The sequence below is a fragment of the Micropterus salmoides genome, unplaced genomic scaffold (assembly GCF_014851395.1).
Source record: "Micropterus salmoides isolate LMB-PRFRI ecotype aquatic unplaced genomic scaffold, ASM1485139v1 Ms_hic_scaffold_3070, whole genome shotgun sequence".
NCBI lineage: Eukaryota > Metazoa > Chordata > Actinopteri > Centrarchiformes > Centrarchidae > Micropterus > Micropterus salmoides.
Window position 1 is genome coordinate 305 of NW_024042341.1, and position 16,322 is coordinate 16,626.

The following is a 16,322-nucleotide window of genomic DNA, read 5'->3' on the forward strand; positions in this document are numbered from 1 at the left end:
ATGGTCCCCAATTGATAGTCAGTCAAGGTAGTTTGATGCTTCACAGATGCGCAGTGAGTGTTTTAGATGCTCATTCTTGTTGTCATGCTAGAATATAAACTATGTAGAATTTTAGTACTCACAAAATACAAGGTTTTGAGCTTTTAATTGCACAGCAGCAATGAAGCCACGGTTATTTGCGGACACACAGCATAATGGGTTTGTGTTATGCTTTAATTAAAGCATGGTTTTTGAGAGCGCTAACATCTTTTCCAGGTTTCTGCATATACATCTGTGCACATGAAATAACTTTGACAAGGGACTTTTTATTGGACATTCTTATGTAGAAAAAGCTTTTTTTATTATTAAGTATTTGAAACTTGGTACCCTCAGTATATGAGGAAAGAGTTTGCAAGTACCGCCAATAAGTAAAAAAAAATAAAATAAGATGTACCTCTTTCTTCTTTACATCTTTCTGCTTTCCTCTCTTTTGTTTTTTCTCACCGGACCAATTGTCCACCATCTCATCAGATGTGTGTAACGTGAATCAACAGAACAAGGCAGGTTACACATCTATCATGCTGGCTGCACTCGCAGCTGTGGAAAGTCCAGAGGACATGAGAATTGTGGAGCAGCTCTTCACAAAGGGAGACGTCAATGCCAAGGCCAGCCAGGTGAGTCTGTTCTGAGGTAATGGGTGTGATGTCCTGCTGTTTGACTAAATTGTGTCCATATGTTGCTGTAAGAGTGTAATGAGGAAAGAGTGAAAAAAGTGTGAATTGTCTTATTCCACAAACAAGCTGTGAATCTGTATTTGTAATGCTTGAGATGTGTGGACTGGGCATCATTAACCATCTTTCTTTTGTTTGACCCTTGCCTTCTGCTGTCCAGGCTGGTCAGACAGCTCTGATGCTGGCTGTGAGCCATGGCAGGATGGACATGGTGCAGTCCCTCCTGGCACAGGGGGCGCAGGTCAATCTCCAGGATGACGAGGGCTCCACGGCACTGATGTGTGCAAGCGAGCACGGCATGCTGACATTGTTAGACTACTTCTGTCACAGCCAGACTGTGATGCCACCCTGACTGACAGTGTATGTGAATCATTACTGCCACTCTGGGCAGCTTCTGTGAGCCTGGTGGCTGCAAGCTGTGAAGCTGAAACATTCCAACTTTTCACATATTGTATTAAAACATTTGTTTAATTAAATATGTCAGGGAAACAAAGGGGTAGATTTGTATAATTAATATTTACAGGATGCTTTTTTCCATCTGTAAATGTACAATAAACAGCAAAACATCTCATAATGTATGAGTTTGTGTGTTTACAGGATGAAAGTACAGCCCTGTCCATTGCACTGGAGGCAGGACATAATGACATTGCAGTGCTCCTTTACGCACATGCCAACTTCTCCAAAGGACAGACAGGGGTATGTGGATCAACTATTTCACACTAACACTTAAACTAAGTATATATATATGGAAAGTTTAAAAAACTTTTTTATTGTGTTTGTCCCTGTGTGTATTTGTCCTTAACAGGCAGCTGCTCGTCACTGTGGCAAGCCTCTCTCTTCCTCTGGTGGTAGAAATATTTTTGAATGAGCTGATACCCTGAAGTCTGAATGCTTACTTCTTGAATCTTCTGAGGTGATTCAGTTTCACGAAATATAACAAAAGGAGGAGATATTACAGTGTCAGCTTCAATCTTATAGTTGGATACCGAGTTATTCTCCAATGACAATGATATATTGCAGTGTAGCATTTGTATTATATTGTGTGTATTGTATTGTAACTCAGCAGGTAATATATGCATGACAGAGTATATTACTATTCACTGTTCATACAAGATAATAGTTATTGTTGTATCCTGCATCCTCCTGTCATCTATTATAGACCATCACTAAAACGTTTCTTTAACTATTTTAATTTGTTTTTTTATAAATATTTATAATTGCAATATTTATAATTGCAAAAGAGAATAAGATACAATAAAGTACACAGTACAATAGCATCAAACTTCAAAATGTTAGAGCAAATATGTAAATGAATAAAATATAGATCATAAATATCTACAAGTAGAAGAAAAATAAGTTAATTATCTTAATTGTTATGAAAACAAATGTATTTATATTTAAAAGTTGATACTTCTGCTAGATCTATACTGCTTTACTCAAAGAATTATGAAGCATGATATATATTTTAAACATGTTTAATTGAGTCATTTTACCAAACTCCAAAGCTAAATGCAATTACACACACTATAGCTCTTCTGTTTCTAAGATTCGTGGGAGGTTGTGTTGTTAATGACATGTACTATAAAGGTATATTTCAACATTTTGGGACATACAGTGTCTCACAAAAGTGAGTACACCCCTCACATTTTTGTAAATATATGATTATATCTTTTCATGTGACAACACTGAAGAAATGACACTTTGCTACAATGTAAAGTAGTGAATGTACAGCTTGTATAACCGTGTAAATTTGCTGTCCCCTCAAAATAACCATACCATAAGTGTTGATGACCCACTGGTTGAAAATACAGGTTTTCAACTGGTTGAGGTACTTCTAATACTACTAATGTGAGAAAACATTCATCCAAGACACCCACTGAAAACTGCTGAAACCTTTTGAATGTAGAAAGGAGGAAAAAAGGCTCCACAAAGGCTTTTGTGATATTGATATATACCATTGACACCATCTGAGTTTATCTTGGTCTCAATGGACCACAGGACATCGTTCCAGTAATCCATGTCCTTAGTCTGCTTGTCTTCAGCAAACTGTTAGCGGGCTTTCTTGTGCATCATCTATAGAAGAAGATTCCTTCTGGGATGACAGCCATGCAGACCAATTTGATGCAGTGTGCGGCGTATGGTCTGAGCACTGTCAGGCTGACCCCCCACCCCTTCAACCTCTGCAGCAATGCTGGCAGCACTCATATGTCCATTTCCCAAAGACTACCTCTGGATATGACGCTGAGCACGTGCACTCAATTTCTTTGGTCGACCGTGGCGAGGCCTGTTCTGAGTGGAACCTGTCGTGTTGAACCGCTGTATGGTCGGCCACCGTGCTGCAGCTCAGTTTCAGGGTCTTGGCAATCTTTTTATAGCCTAGGCCATGTTTATGTAGAGCAACCATTCTTTTTTTCAGATCCTCAGAGAGTTCTTTGCCATGAGGTGCCATGTTGAACTTCCAGTGACCAATATGAGGGAGTGTGAGAGCAATAACAACAAATTTAACCCACCTGCTCCCCATTCACACCTGAGACCTTGTAACACTAACAAGTGAAATGACACCAGGGAGGGAAAATGGCTTATTGGGCCCAATTTGGACATTTTCACTGAGGGGTGTACTCACTTTTGTTGTCAGAGGTTTAGACATTAATGGCTGTGTGATGTTATTTTGAGGGGACAGCAAATTTACACTGTTATACAAGATGTACACTCACTACTTTACAAGTTTCATTTCTTCAGTGTTCTCACATGAAAAGATATAATCAAATATTTACCAAAATATGAGTGGTCTGCTCACTTTCGTGAGATACTATACACGTCCTTTGCTTTCTGTCTTAGCATTAGATAATAAGGTTGATACTATTCTCACGTCTGTTAGTTAAACATGAAGCTACAGATCACACAAAAGATATATAATGTGTTAAGTGAGCTGTAGAGGTGCTTGTAAGCAAATTTGTTCTTACCCCTTAGATAAAAGCCAGTCAGGCTAGCTGTTTCCCTCTGTTCCTATTCTTTTATGCTAAGCTAATCAGTTGCTAGCTGTAGCTTCATATTTAATAGCTAGATATGGAGAGGGTGGTATCAGTCTTCTTCTGACTCAGCAAGAAAGCGAATAAGCCTAGTTCCCAAAACTACTCCTTTAAGTGGTGTCTACATTATAATGGATAGTTCTGACACTGATGAAGGCTGGACATCCCAATGTTTTCATTTCATCTCAGTTTAATTAGAAACTGTCTTTAATAGTTCATCTGTAAAGTTAAAATGTATTACAAAAAGTTTATGTAATACATTTACCATTTTTTTGCTGATAAACATTTTATGAATTATATATCAATATCTCAAAATGAAATTCATTCAACTTGTGAATAAAACAGCTCTTTTATTGCGCAAACTCAAAATAGTTTTCTTAAGTTTTTTTCTGCATCATGTCCCTCTCTACAGTTGGCTATTAATCAAATGAAGCCATGAAAAAAAAAACCACCTACAAAAAAGGTACTGGTAAGTGCATAAAAGCCTTTGTGGAGCCTTTTTTCCTCCTTTCTACATTCAAAAGGTTTCAGCAGTTTTCAGTGGGTGTCTTGGATGAATGTTTTCTCACATTTTTCTTATTAAGTACCTCAACCAGTTGAAAACCTGTATTTTCAACCAGTGGGTCATCAACACTTATTTCCCCCATTTTCAGTCTGGCTGACACCAGCTTGAGTCATCCCTTGACATCCAGCTCTCTGTTCTCCTCTAAGACAAAAACTACTTGCTTCCCTCATCGCTCTTTTCCCTGTACTTGTCTTCCTCCTGTCTCCATTTGTTTGACTATTATTGTTTTCATTGAGCCTTAATTTACTATTTTATAAGGATATGGCTATTTATATATCTGATTTAATTTTTAAACATCTCTTCAGAAGACCGATATAAATGACTTGCTGATTGTTAGTTGGCTATGTGACATGACAGTGCAAATCACAGCTGAAATTACTGAGTATATATGTAAGTATGCTTGGCTCCATCTGTGCATTTACCACTGCAAATTAAAACAGAATTTCAACTTTGTATAAGATGTCAATCATTCAGAATGACCTGTGACCTGGTACAGTTTAAATAATATTATTTATTGAATGTACCATAGGACCGAGCTAGAGAAGAGAGTTTGTGGGGCGCTGGCATTAAATGTGGCACAATAATTCAATTCCTCATCAGCCCTGCAACTGAGTCTGTCATTGTTTAATTTTACATAAGAACACTGATGGTGAATGAATGTGTGATATGGCATAAATTATAAGGAATTTTAAAATAACAATATTGAAGTGTGAAATGTAAATTTTGACTGTTTATATTTTAAATATTTGCAAAATTTCAATCAAACATATTTAACGTTAGTGAAACATGAAGTAAAACGGTGTGTTGTCTGTATGTCCCTGCGCTTTTGTTGTCTGCATCTACCCAAATGAGTTACATTTTGCCTACTTGCAAAGGTTTGAAAAGTGGTGCTTGGGTATAGAAGACAGAAAGCTTCCACAAAAAGAAAGGTTAGATGTATAAAATTATGTTGTCATTCCTCACGGTGTCCCCCCAGCCACTGTGTACCATTACTGAGAGAGCTTGTGCGTGTGTGACTGAGAGCACTCTGATTCATTTTCCAGCAACAGCAATAAAATACAATGATTTACAAGGTCCACCATCAAAATTTGCAGTTGCCATGGTAACAGTCAGCGGTTTTGAGCAAGTGGTTCTTGGGAACATAATACTAAAAGATATCTCTATTTCACCAGGGTTAGCTAATCCAGTCACTTCACATAGACATACTCTGAGTGTAAACTTCACTACACCATAGTACTTATTAGAATAGTTTTAATAAAAGCCATCTTCAAAAGAAAAACATAAATGAGGGCTCCATTTTTTTTTTTTTTTTTTAAACAAATGAATCTGGCTTGCAGTCATAATTTCCTGCAGATTAATCCCCCCCCCCCCCCCCCCCGTACAAATAGTGTTTTTCTGTCTGCACAGTACTGCTGTTTACAATACAGTATGTTGCATGTTTGTGACATCTGCTTGCTAATGATTAATTAGCTGGCTAATGACTTATTATTTCAACCCAGGTGGTGCATCCTGTCTTTGTATAAAGACTATGTTTGGAGTTACTACAGTTTGGTCTAATTTCTCTGTCCCATAATGTGTTTTTTTTAAGCTGTAAATGCAAGACACAAAGTATCCTCTTATGATATTCCAGTATCTGTTACTGTATGTTAAAGTCCAATATTTCTGTCTTCTACAGCATGTTCTCCTTTGAGAAAAAATATCTGAAACCATCCATCCATCCATCTATCCATCGTCAACCGCTTATCCTGCCTACAGGGTCGCGGGGGGGCTGGAGCCAATCCCAGCTGACATCAGGCGCAAGGCGGGGTACACCCTGGACAGGTCGATATCTGAAACCAAAAGGAAGAAATTTTCATTTTGTATTAATTCCCCAAAATACCATTATCTCTGTCCATGTATATGGAGGTGCTCTGCTAATAACAGGCTAGATAGCTGCAGCACACTAAACAGCATATAGCCTTAACTTCTATGCAAATTTCACTTTGGCCCATTCAGAGTGCGTAATCTGTAATACTACTGCTAACAACATACACTGTAAGCTACAGTGCAAGTTTGTACTTTGTCTCACTTTCCCTGCTGGGGCTCACTGACACACCCCTCCAGCAGCTGAAAGGAAAAAGATTATTTCCCCAGAACTTTCTTTCAGCTATAATAAAAAAACTACTGACAATTAACTAAAAATAAAAAAAGATGTTGACATTATTTTTGACTACAAAGGGATGACTAAATGTAATATCAGTTGGGCTTTAGATCATTATACATAGTAGACAAACAGCAGAAACTTCTAGTAATAAAGTTCTGTATCATGATGACTGGAGGGAATGAATATGCCACACCAAAGAGCTGAAATTGCAATATGTTTCACATTTATTTTCTCTTCCAACAAATTCCAGTGTAGTGTAACCCTGCTGTAAAACAAAAAAATAAACAGCAATTTACTTATCAATATAAAAATTCTTTACAGCATACACTTTGATCTTTGTTCAATGTGTTATCAGCGATGATGATTCAGAATGAACTCATTCAACTGTAGTGTTTTGTTTTTTCATGCAGCATCATCAGCCATTTTGTCCAACATGAAGACACTATTTTCTGCCAAGTTGGTAACAGTTTTGGTAATTTAACATGAGATACTTATGTGCTAATGTTTTTGTCAGTCCCACTGGTTTTAAGTGAGCAGGACTCAGTTGGAAAAAGGTGATGTGATACTAGTTGTTTAGGGGTTGTTTGCTCATGTTGCCAGGCCATTGTCGGTCAAATGTGACCAAACCACACCAACACAATCCTGATGAAGCAGATTAGATTTTGGTGTTAACTCATAATAAATAATAATCCCTCAAACTTTCATTTCAAGTCACAAATATTAATGTTGTAAGGACCTAAGATTTGAAACAAAGTTTTCAGGAGCTTTAATGTAGAAACTTAGGAGACCTCTAGCTAGAGTAAGGCTATGAAAGTAAGAAATAGAAGTTAAGTATCGTATGACAAATGGCTTTGGCCAGCTGCTAGAAGATCTACTCAACAGTGGCATGAAAGCACTGCTGTGGATTGCATGTTCAACTCATGTGCTTCATGATTTCTCTCTGGTTCCACTGAATTCCAGTCCCAGCCACACAAGTCTCTGTCTGCATAGTGCTATGTCATTATGTGTTTGACCTTATGTGAAGAACATGCAACAGGATCTTATATTTCTATCCTGTTGTCTTGTGTATATCCTTAATTTCCTGTGGTGCGAGTTCTGACATTGTGTGCTGTTTTCCAGCAGTGTTTTGCACATGTTGGGGGGGGGGGGTGAACAAAATGATTCACAGAAACCAGATGTGTTTCAACATGAGCCCAAACTAGAAAAAGTCCACTGTTATTTCTGCAATTGTTACAGCTCAGCAGCACAGTGTTGTAGAGATGTTTTTCTTGCTGTCTTGGCACAGAAATCAAGTGTAATGTGAGTCGCTATAAAGGCATTAATCACCCTGCTGGAATTCTAGGGCTGCACATACAAATGCAAGAGATCTTTAGTCAGACATTGGGGGGACCAAGTGGGGGCGGTAAATGTAATGATTTACATTTTTAAAGTTGCAGTAAGATACTAATGGTCTGTGTTGCTGGTTTGAACAGTTTGTGTCTGTCAGTCAAATTCCTCCTATGTGTACTCACACCTAGCCAATAAAAGTGATTCTGATTCTGAAATGAAACTGCCTGATGCCTATGGGATCATGATTATGTTATTTGATCCCATGTATCAAGCTATCTTTGTTCAACAATTGAGTGACATAAGTATAGTGAAGACATAACTTCAGACTACACCAAATACATATTGGTCTGTCCTATGGCATTAGTTTCTGACTCTGGGAAATTGGAGTACAGTAAACAGTAAAATTCCCCAAAACTACTGAATCTCTGAACTCCCCTTTTAACCAAATCACACACATTTAGACTAGTCCATGTGTAAACTAATCAAATGTAATTGGAGCCCCTCTGGGGAGGCCTGCCTCCTGCTTCAAAAACCCTCCGATGTATTCTGTCACTCCAGAATCAGCAGGTCGGCCTGGCCCCTTATACAGTCTGTCACTGGAAGGAGCCAATTGTCTCACCTGTCAGTCTGTCCCCTGTTTGTATCCTAATGCCCACATGCCTGAAACAAACGGCAATTAGGACCGTGTGCCTAATGCGCGCCTGGCGCAAGCGATCTTGTGCGTTTTGACCAACAACATAATAATCTGGTCGTTCACAGCGACTGGGCTTTATGACAAATCAACTACAGCTACACGCATTTGGCAAAAGAAAAACATGCTCATCAAGAGCAGTTATACTGATTTAGGCTATGTCTCCAGTAATGTGAGCATCAGGGCTGGTGCAGTTAAGCAGTCTGTGTTTTACTTGTGAAGACTTGCGAATGGTCAACTTGTGTAGCTACTAGAGACCCGTGCATGGCACGCGGAGGATTATTGAACGACCAAAAACGTTGGCAGCTTTTTAAGCCGCGCACACTGTTTACTATTGCTGGTTGTCATGTAGCCTACACCAACATGAAGCAGAAGAGTTATGCTAAGCACCCGGTGCGTTTTTCAGTAGGTTTAACACAGAATTTTGGGGAGATATCTGATCTCCCCAAAACTTTCTTTCAGCTTTTATTGGATCTGATGACGGTGTCTGGCCATTACAAATATTGTGGGTGGGTGGAGGCTTGGTTCATACAATGTTTGTGCTCTCACTGTATGAACCATGGATGTCCTGAAATGCTGCAGCCTGGATTCATGTTTCTAAGATCACTGCGTTAGTTGACATAAAATGGCACGTTTCCTCTGAAATGCAATGCGAATTTCTTTTTTAAAAAAAATAAAAATGAACCGGTAACTTTAACAGCAGGGTAGGAAGAGGGGAAAAAAACGTCTGGCAGCAGTCGATATTAAAAACATGCAGAGGGAGACAAGCTCGGGGCCTTCCAGAGTCAGGAAAAAGACTTCGGAGAGCAGCACACAGGAGATGGGTATGGCATTTCTATTTTCCCCCAGCCCATTGATTTGTATATGAAAACATAGCGCTTTTATTCTCCCCCCTTCTGGGCTCTGCTTCTGAGTGATCAGCTGATGAAGAGACTAGCAGCTCGCCGCTATGCTGGCTTGCTAATTCTCTCCCCCACAGCTGCAGCCGATCCTGATAGCCAGCCTGCAGATTGCAGTCAGGTAAATATCCTCCTCCATGTCTTTCTTCTCAGGCTCAGGATTCAGCCAGGCTACATCGCATGGGAAGAGAGGAAGAGATGGATAAAATGAGTGTGTGCGCGCGCGCGCCAGGGAAAGAGAGCGAGTGTGTCTGTGAGTTTATTCGTGTCCGTCTAAGTGTGTGTGTGTGTGTGTGTGTGTGTGAGTGAGAGCAGGGGGGAGAGAGGGAGTGTGTAGGTGTGTTGTAACAGATGAGAGGGAATCTTTGCCAGATTAGTCAGGGTAGAGGCAGGCTTGTTAGGAGATAGCACAGGCATGGAGCATCACATGCACTCACTGACACCCTTCCCCGCTCACACATGCACAGTCAATCAGGCAGCTCTCAGCTGGGTTATGCATCTTTGAGGATTACCCTCTATCCCTCCAGTATTCTGCTGGAACGATTGCAGCCCCTTAGAGAGAGTAGCGGGGCTTTCAAAGCCTTCATTTGAGCCGAGCGATGATGAGCAGGATTTCTATTGTTACCTCTCTTGTGTTGTTGTCTCCTGTAACTCAATTATCTGCCATGTCTTTTGGTTCGGAAGTGCAGGCATGCGGTCTGTTTTTTACTGTATCAACATCAGTCCTGTTTTTTAGGCTTGGCAAATATTATTATTATTATTGTTTTGAAGTAATAATTCTGCATTCCTGTTCCTCAGACCAGTGTGTACAAAATACAATATTTCAACATGTTTTCATCTCTGTCCTTGAGAAATACATCTTCACAAGCGCATGCTCTGTGATATGATTTGAATGCTGGTGTGTGTTCTGTATGAGCCTGTATGATTCAATATTCTGTTCAGATTGGACAGCATGCCTTCTGTATTTCCTCCTCCGTCTCTCCCGCTGGGTTGCTGTTGCTGCTGCTCTTGCTGCATGCATACTCGTGTTTCTGGCCTCTAATTGCCTTTGTGGAAAATACAGCGGTTGCAGCAGATATTCGAAACGCAGTGATGAAATGGTTGAAAATATCTCAGCATGCAGCAGGCGCTCTTGTCGAACACCACACACCTAAGATTATGTTTATATTTCAAATATCTTTATGAACCAGGAAAACATAGGTTAATATTTATGGCATTATGAGCATTTTTAGGCTTTGTGCTTTGGTATAATATGGTAAATGTATTCATATTCATTGTGCATTATAAAAAAATCTGCCTTCCCTTGATAATCATCTGATATTAAAGCCTTCAGATAAAATAATCTGTCCTAAATTTGCAGAGACAGCACAGTAGTTGGGTCTCTCCAGTCCATGCAAATTCAGATGCTATTGTAATAAATAAATAAACCCTCTTTCATTTTAATACAAAACCATAGGCTGTAAATCTGCATGCTTAAACTCCAGCCAGTACTGCTAATTAGCTTGAGACTGTGAGTGCCTTAATTTGAGGTTTTCAGATTTAGACTCCTTGGTGTCTAAAGTGCTTTAGGTTTCTGTCTTTGTGGCAAGTGAAGGTCTGAAAACATATGCTGTGTGTACAGTGGTTTCTGAGATTCTGAGCATCCCAACTAAAAATCAGAGGAAGAGTTCAAATGAATGGGAATGGAAGAGTTTTGAATGAAGATCGGTCACAGTTCTCCTTTCCTCCCATTTTCCAGTTGTTATTTTCCTTGTAACACTGAACTACAAAAGAAGAACATGACAGGCTTTGTGTGTACAATATATACAGTACACGTTTTTATACTACAATGTTTCATTCGCCTTACTCTTGTTTCTCAGAGTTTGTTAGCTGTCCCCACTCATTGCTCCCTCTTCCTGCAGCCTGAGGCAGGAGAGAACGGTTCCCTGGAGGAGATGGAAGAGGACATCAGTCTGAAGAAGCGTAAAAGCGATCATCATGGTGAGAAAGAACTGCAGTCTGGGCAGGAAACAGGCGAAAAAGTCAAAAGGAAGCGAGGACGCCCACCAGCAGAGAAACTGCCCCCAAATCCACCTGAACTCACCAGAACACTGAGCACACTGGTAGACATGGTTATCAACTACAAGGACGGGTGAGGGCGCTAAATTTTTTGTGGCCTCTGTCATGACACTATGATGCAACTATATTAATTGTTAATTATGAACTAGCTGTGGAAAAAAATGGTTTTGCTTTTACAGACATCTTTAAAAAGTGTTGTTTACAGAAGACCAGGGTTCCGTGGAGGCCAGTTCACACTGCCCCCGTTGACTTTGTTGACTTTGTTGACTTTGTTTAACTGTGTTCCTTGCATTCTGTCTGAGCACAAACATCAACATCTTCTTTCTAAGCTAAATCGATCCAACGTCAATGTAGCAATCAAGTTGGTATCGTGGCAACTTTGTCATTTAGAGATTAGAAGATATTTAACCCGTGTTTGTGAGAAAACAATGGTTGATAACTGCAGATAACAATGTGATTAAATCATTATCTTGGTGTAACAGCCTTGAAATGGAAAAGCACCCCAAAAGTGGAATTTGTTACCCCAAGATAATGAGATACATCATGATCTCAGTGTATGTGTCATTCTGGTCTTCTATAAATGTCAATCATATTCTGACGTATTGATAAAACATTCACATTGTGCTTCCAGGTTGGGTCGACAGATCAGTAAAGGCTTTGTGCAGCTTCCCTCCAAGAAGGAGGTACCTGAGTATTACGAGCTGATCCGAAAGCCTGTCGACTTCAGAAGGATCAGGGTACGTGTCACCGAACACCCTCAGAACTTAAATGCAGATAGCATTGTTATCTGGTGAAAGAAACTCAAATAAATGGAGCTGGAACTCCAACATATATATAATACAGTAAAAAGTAAGTAAAAAATAGAAGTGTCTGTATTGATTATCCAAAGAACTCTTTTGGTAAATATGATTGAGAAATTAATAAATTGTGCTTAGCTTAACAAGTAGCCTATAGTTACCACTTAATCATTTTCATATATGGCATATTATTTCTTTGTATTACCTACTTTGAATTATCAACATTTTAGGTATCTTCTGCTCAGAGTGTTACAGTTTAACGATAGAATAAACACCAAAAAGAAAACACTACATTTCAAATATATAGAATAATATTGTAGCTACTACTACTAAAACTACTAAACATTTGCTGCCTGTACCAGAGGTGAAGGAGTCTAGTGACATGAGGCAATTCCCAAATTTAAAGATTTGAGATTTACTTGAATAAAGACTGACTTGGTATTTATGTTTTTGTGCCATGAGGCACTTGGTGACGGTGACATTAATGGACAAAATCTTTTTATTTAATATTGCATGCTACATAATTTTATTTTAGCTCTAGATGTTAAGTAAATGTATGCACCAAGACTGAGAGTCCACAGCTACGCTAGTGTACAGTGAGCTTAAACGTCAGCATGCTAAAATGGTGACAATGCTGATGATCCTGCTAGCTGAAAAGTTAAAGGATCATGAAAGTTATTACAGTTCATATAGAGGGGACATGATTGTGTGTACCAAATGTCATTGCAATTCATCCAATAGTAGTCAAGACTTTTTTTTTACTCAAAAAAACAAATGTCAATCTCATGAGGAAATACAAGGCAAAATCTTTAAGATTCATGCTCTGGGAACCATGAATGTGTGTACCTAGTTTCATGGCAATCCAACATATATGTAGTTGTTGAAAAATTTTAGTCTTGATCAAAGTGATGGGCCGACCAACCTACCAACATTGCCATCCATAGAGCCACGCCTTTAGCATGGCTACAAAAGAAAACTGCATCTTAATTTCTTGACAGAATGGGTCAAAATAATTTCTGACACACACATAGCAAAAATAACCATTAACAACAGCTAACTAGCCAACACATTTTAATGACACCACCAACAGGATCAACTCCAAAAATCCTTAAACTTCACATGAATAACAAGCTATCAAGTAGAAAGGAGATGAATAGTCCTACTTGGTAGCATATTTACGTTATAGCTACTAACTATATTTTGTGTTGCTAGGTATTCGCCTCAAAATAGGTGACACAACATGTAAAACATCCTGTGTAATCAGCCAAAACATAACCACAAACACAGGTGAGGCTTAATTTTACAAGCTTGTTAGCTACACAAAGTTTGAGCTGTAAGGTTGGGATTCAGTAGCACATCAAAGGGTCTAAAAAATAGAAGAGATAAAAAATTCATCAAATCATCTACTCACTCACACACCCTGGGGCCGTCACACAGTAAAATATGTATGAATGAGTACAAGTGGTCTTAAATCACACACTCACCACAGCACCTGTACTCTAATTAAAGCATAGTTCACACATGAATTATCAAATAAAGTGGCAAAGGAAATATGGAATTCTTCTATATTCTTATTATTGTCAACAAAGACCCAAACCACATTGTGTTTGTCCATCTCTCAATACTTTTGCAAATATATAGTTTAATTTTTATTTAAAAACAGATTGAGTAAATAGTGCATTTGGGGGACTATTTTCTGGGGCGGATTAATAAATATTGGGGCAGTAGGACATGTGGGATTGGCCAAAGTTGTTGGCTTTGGTATTTTCACTGGGCTCGGCCAAGCAATAATGCCTGCGCATAACTCGCATTAAAACCCAGAATTTCAGCTTTTGTACAGATTAAACCATGAAAGAGGTGCTAGTGGACAGATTCATTTTACCTTTGGACAGAGAGAGACTAGCTGTTTCCCCCTGTTTCCAGTCTTGCCAGCTTAAAATTTAGTGTACAGACATGATTATGAACTCTCGGCAAGAAAGCAAATAGGGAATATTTCTCAAAATGTTAAACTATCTAATGAAGGGAGGAAAAATGTATTTTTTGTTTACCCTCATAAGAATACCTTCTCTTGGACTACTACTTATTAAATGCTTTATTGATAGCTGATAATTTCTTTGCAATAGTCACACTGAGGTTTTGATACTGATCCTCTGCTTCACAGGAACGTGTACGTAATCACAAGTACAGAAGTGTGGGAGATTTGGAAAAGGATATTTTCCTCCTTTGTCACAATGCTCAGACTTATAACCTGGAGGGATCTCAGGTGAACCCCAAGGAATTCTTTCATTTGAAAGCAACAAATTCATTTTTCATAGTCTCCATTCTGTTATTGTTGTCATAAATGGGTTTGGATCTTGAGGTGGTGAAGAACAGCCCATACTTTGTTTGAATGTGCGTGTGTGTATCTGCCTTTGTGTGTTGCATGTGTCTCTGTTTGCCACTGCAGATCTATGAAGATTCAATTGTCATTAAGTCTGTCTTCGAGAGCGCGAGACAGAGAATTGTCACAGACGAGGAACAGAAAGAGACGGTTAGCGCCACTCACAGCGATAATGGTGGCGGAGCTGAAGACCAATTTGTTCCATCAGCAGGTGAGAGTTAAAACACATCAATATCAGGAGGGGTGATGTTTTTACAAGTGACCAAATGAAAACAAATAGAAGACAAACGTTCTGTGGTTTAAAAAATGTTGATAAAAGTATTGTTTGCTATAGTCATTCTTACATTTAACCACTTGACTTTTGAACTACGCGAGCATTTGAAAATTGCAAATACAATATATTTGTATTAGACTCATCCTACTGTCTCTTTTTGTAACCAGTGAAACCATTACCAGTCCAGCTAAAGAAGGGCAACAAGGAGGAGAGAAGCAGAATTACTATGGCCAAGAGGCTCCACAGTGATTTAGACAGTGATGAGGATCTAGAGGACAACACCACAAAAGATGAAGGTTGAACTGAAAGGCCCTCAGTTTTTTGTATTCTGGTTCATGTCTATTCTCTGCCACATCCCTTTTCATTGGTTTCTTCATTTTCTAAGCAAAAGAAATGTCTTTGACAATAAAATAAGAAGGACCATTCAAAGAGAGGCACTTACGGAACAATGCTTCAATATATGTCTTGCTGTACATAGTTCTGTTCCTTTAATTTAGCTGGTCTTATATAATAATTTCCATTTTATCTGCCTTAGTCTTTGTGATTGCTTCTGCAAATATTATGTAAAACAACAGTTTCACTGACTGTTTTTAATCCATATATTTGATTGTATGAAATGCCTTCATATGTTTTGGAGCATGATATGTACATCTCTCCTGAAGCTGGCTCCTCCAGAGCAGCACCTGCTGATGACAATGTTGATGTGTTCAGGGATCGAGAATTGAAGCACACAGGAAGGTCTTTTTAAAGAAAACAAGAACAAATGAACACTAAGTTTGTTTAAAATCTCTGAATGTTAATTTAGAGATGATACATCTTTGATAAAAACCATAGTGGAAGTATAATGGTCAGAGAGACTTGATAAATACTAGTACTGATAGTATTACTTTTGTCTGTTTCTGATACTTGATGGAATACGTTTAGGTCTAATCAAGGGTACTCAATTTGAACATTTGTATCCCTTGTGCTACAGTATATTCACATGTTGTACAGTTTGTGTGAAAAGTAAGTAAAAACAAAGTTTCTTTTCATTTACTCTCCTGGTTGTTGGGGAGGATGGAAGACATCATTGTTAAGACAATCCCTGGAAATGTGTATCACTTAAACACTTGCGAAATAAATTTTACCAAAATTCCTGTTGGTTGTTGTTATTATTAGTAGTATTTAACGAGTAGTAGACATTTTAGTAATACTTGTTGTAGTCACAAAATGTATGAAATGTATAAATCACTCTGGATCTGGAAAGTAGTCGTCAAAGGATAAAAAAATGTGGTTGGGAAGGTTTACATTTAAATATAATTCAAGTATTCAGTCACATTTAACCTCCACATTAAGACAGGAGGTACTATCAGAGTCAGCATTATTCCCTTTAGAGTGTAATTACTGTATGTGATGTGTATTTTTGACAATGTTCCAATAGGTGGTGCAAGAGAACCGTTTGATTATC

The 16,322-nt window shown here is 38.6% G+C and overlaps 1 protein-coding gene and 1 long non-coding RNA gene across 5 annotated transcripts; both read left to right on the forward strand.

Moving 5' to 3' along the window:
• Positions 1 to 249: 249 nt before the first annotated feature.
• LOC119883994 lies at positions 250 to 6,744 on the forward strand. 3 transcript variants are annotated; one of them, XR_005440900.1, is made up of 6 exons: positions 250 to 653; positions 871 to 1,070; positions 1,308 to 1,406; positions 1,516 to 1,623; positions 4,152 to 4,208; positions 5,980 to 6,744. It is a non-coding gene; the product is annotated as an uncharacterized LOC119883994 (long non-coding RNA). The 3 variants fall into 3 exon arrangements; XR_005440901.1 differs by having other exon boundaries at positions 4,152 to 4,202; XR_005440902.1 differs by lacking the exon at positions 4,152 to 4,208 and having other exon boundaries at positions 252 to 653.
• A 2,293-nt stretch (positions 6,745 to 9,037) lies between these two features.
• LOC119883996 (probable global transcription activator SNF2L2) lies at positions 9,038 to 16,011 on the forward strand. 2 transcript variants are annotated; one of them, XM_038694484.1, is made up of 6 exons: positions 9,038 to 9,291; positions 11,268 to 11,497; positions 12,056 to 12,161; positions 14,383 to 14,484; positions 14,668 to 14,812; positions 15,043 to 16,011. In XM_038694484.1, exons 2-6 carry the CDS (start codon positions 11,301 to 11,303, stop codon positions 15,174 to 15,176), a joined length of 684 nt encoding a protein of 227 aa, XP_038550412.1. In that variant the 5' UTR covers positions 9,038 to 9,291; positions 11,268 to 11,300; the 3' UTR covers positions 15,177 to 16,011. The 2 variants fall into 2 exon arrangements, with proteins under 2 accessions (XP_038550412.1, XP_038550411.1); XM_038694483.1 differs by lacking the exon at positions 9,038 to 9,291 and adding an exon at positions 9,316 to 9,487.
• Positions 16,012 to 16,322: the final 311 nt, after the last annotated feature.

What these genes read in the sequence shown, in the direction of transcription:
- LOC119883996 (XM_038694483.1), top strand. Translation starts at nt 9,392, where the DNA reads ATGAAGAGACTAGCAGCTCGCCGCTATGCTGGCTTGCTAATTCTCTCC. An exon ending in GTTATCAACTACAAGGACGG is followed by an intron (nt 11,498 to 12,055) that starts GTGAGGGCGCTA and finishes TTGTGCTTCCAG; the next exon opens with GTTGGGTCGACAGATCAGTA. An exon ending in TCGACTTCAGAAGGATCAGG is followed by an intron (nt 12,162 to 14,382) that starts GTACGTGTCACC and finishes TCTGCTTCACAG; the next exon opens with GAACGTGTACGTAATCACAA.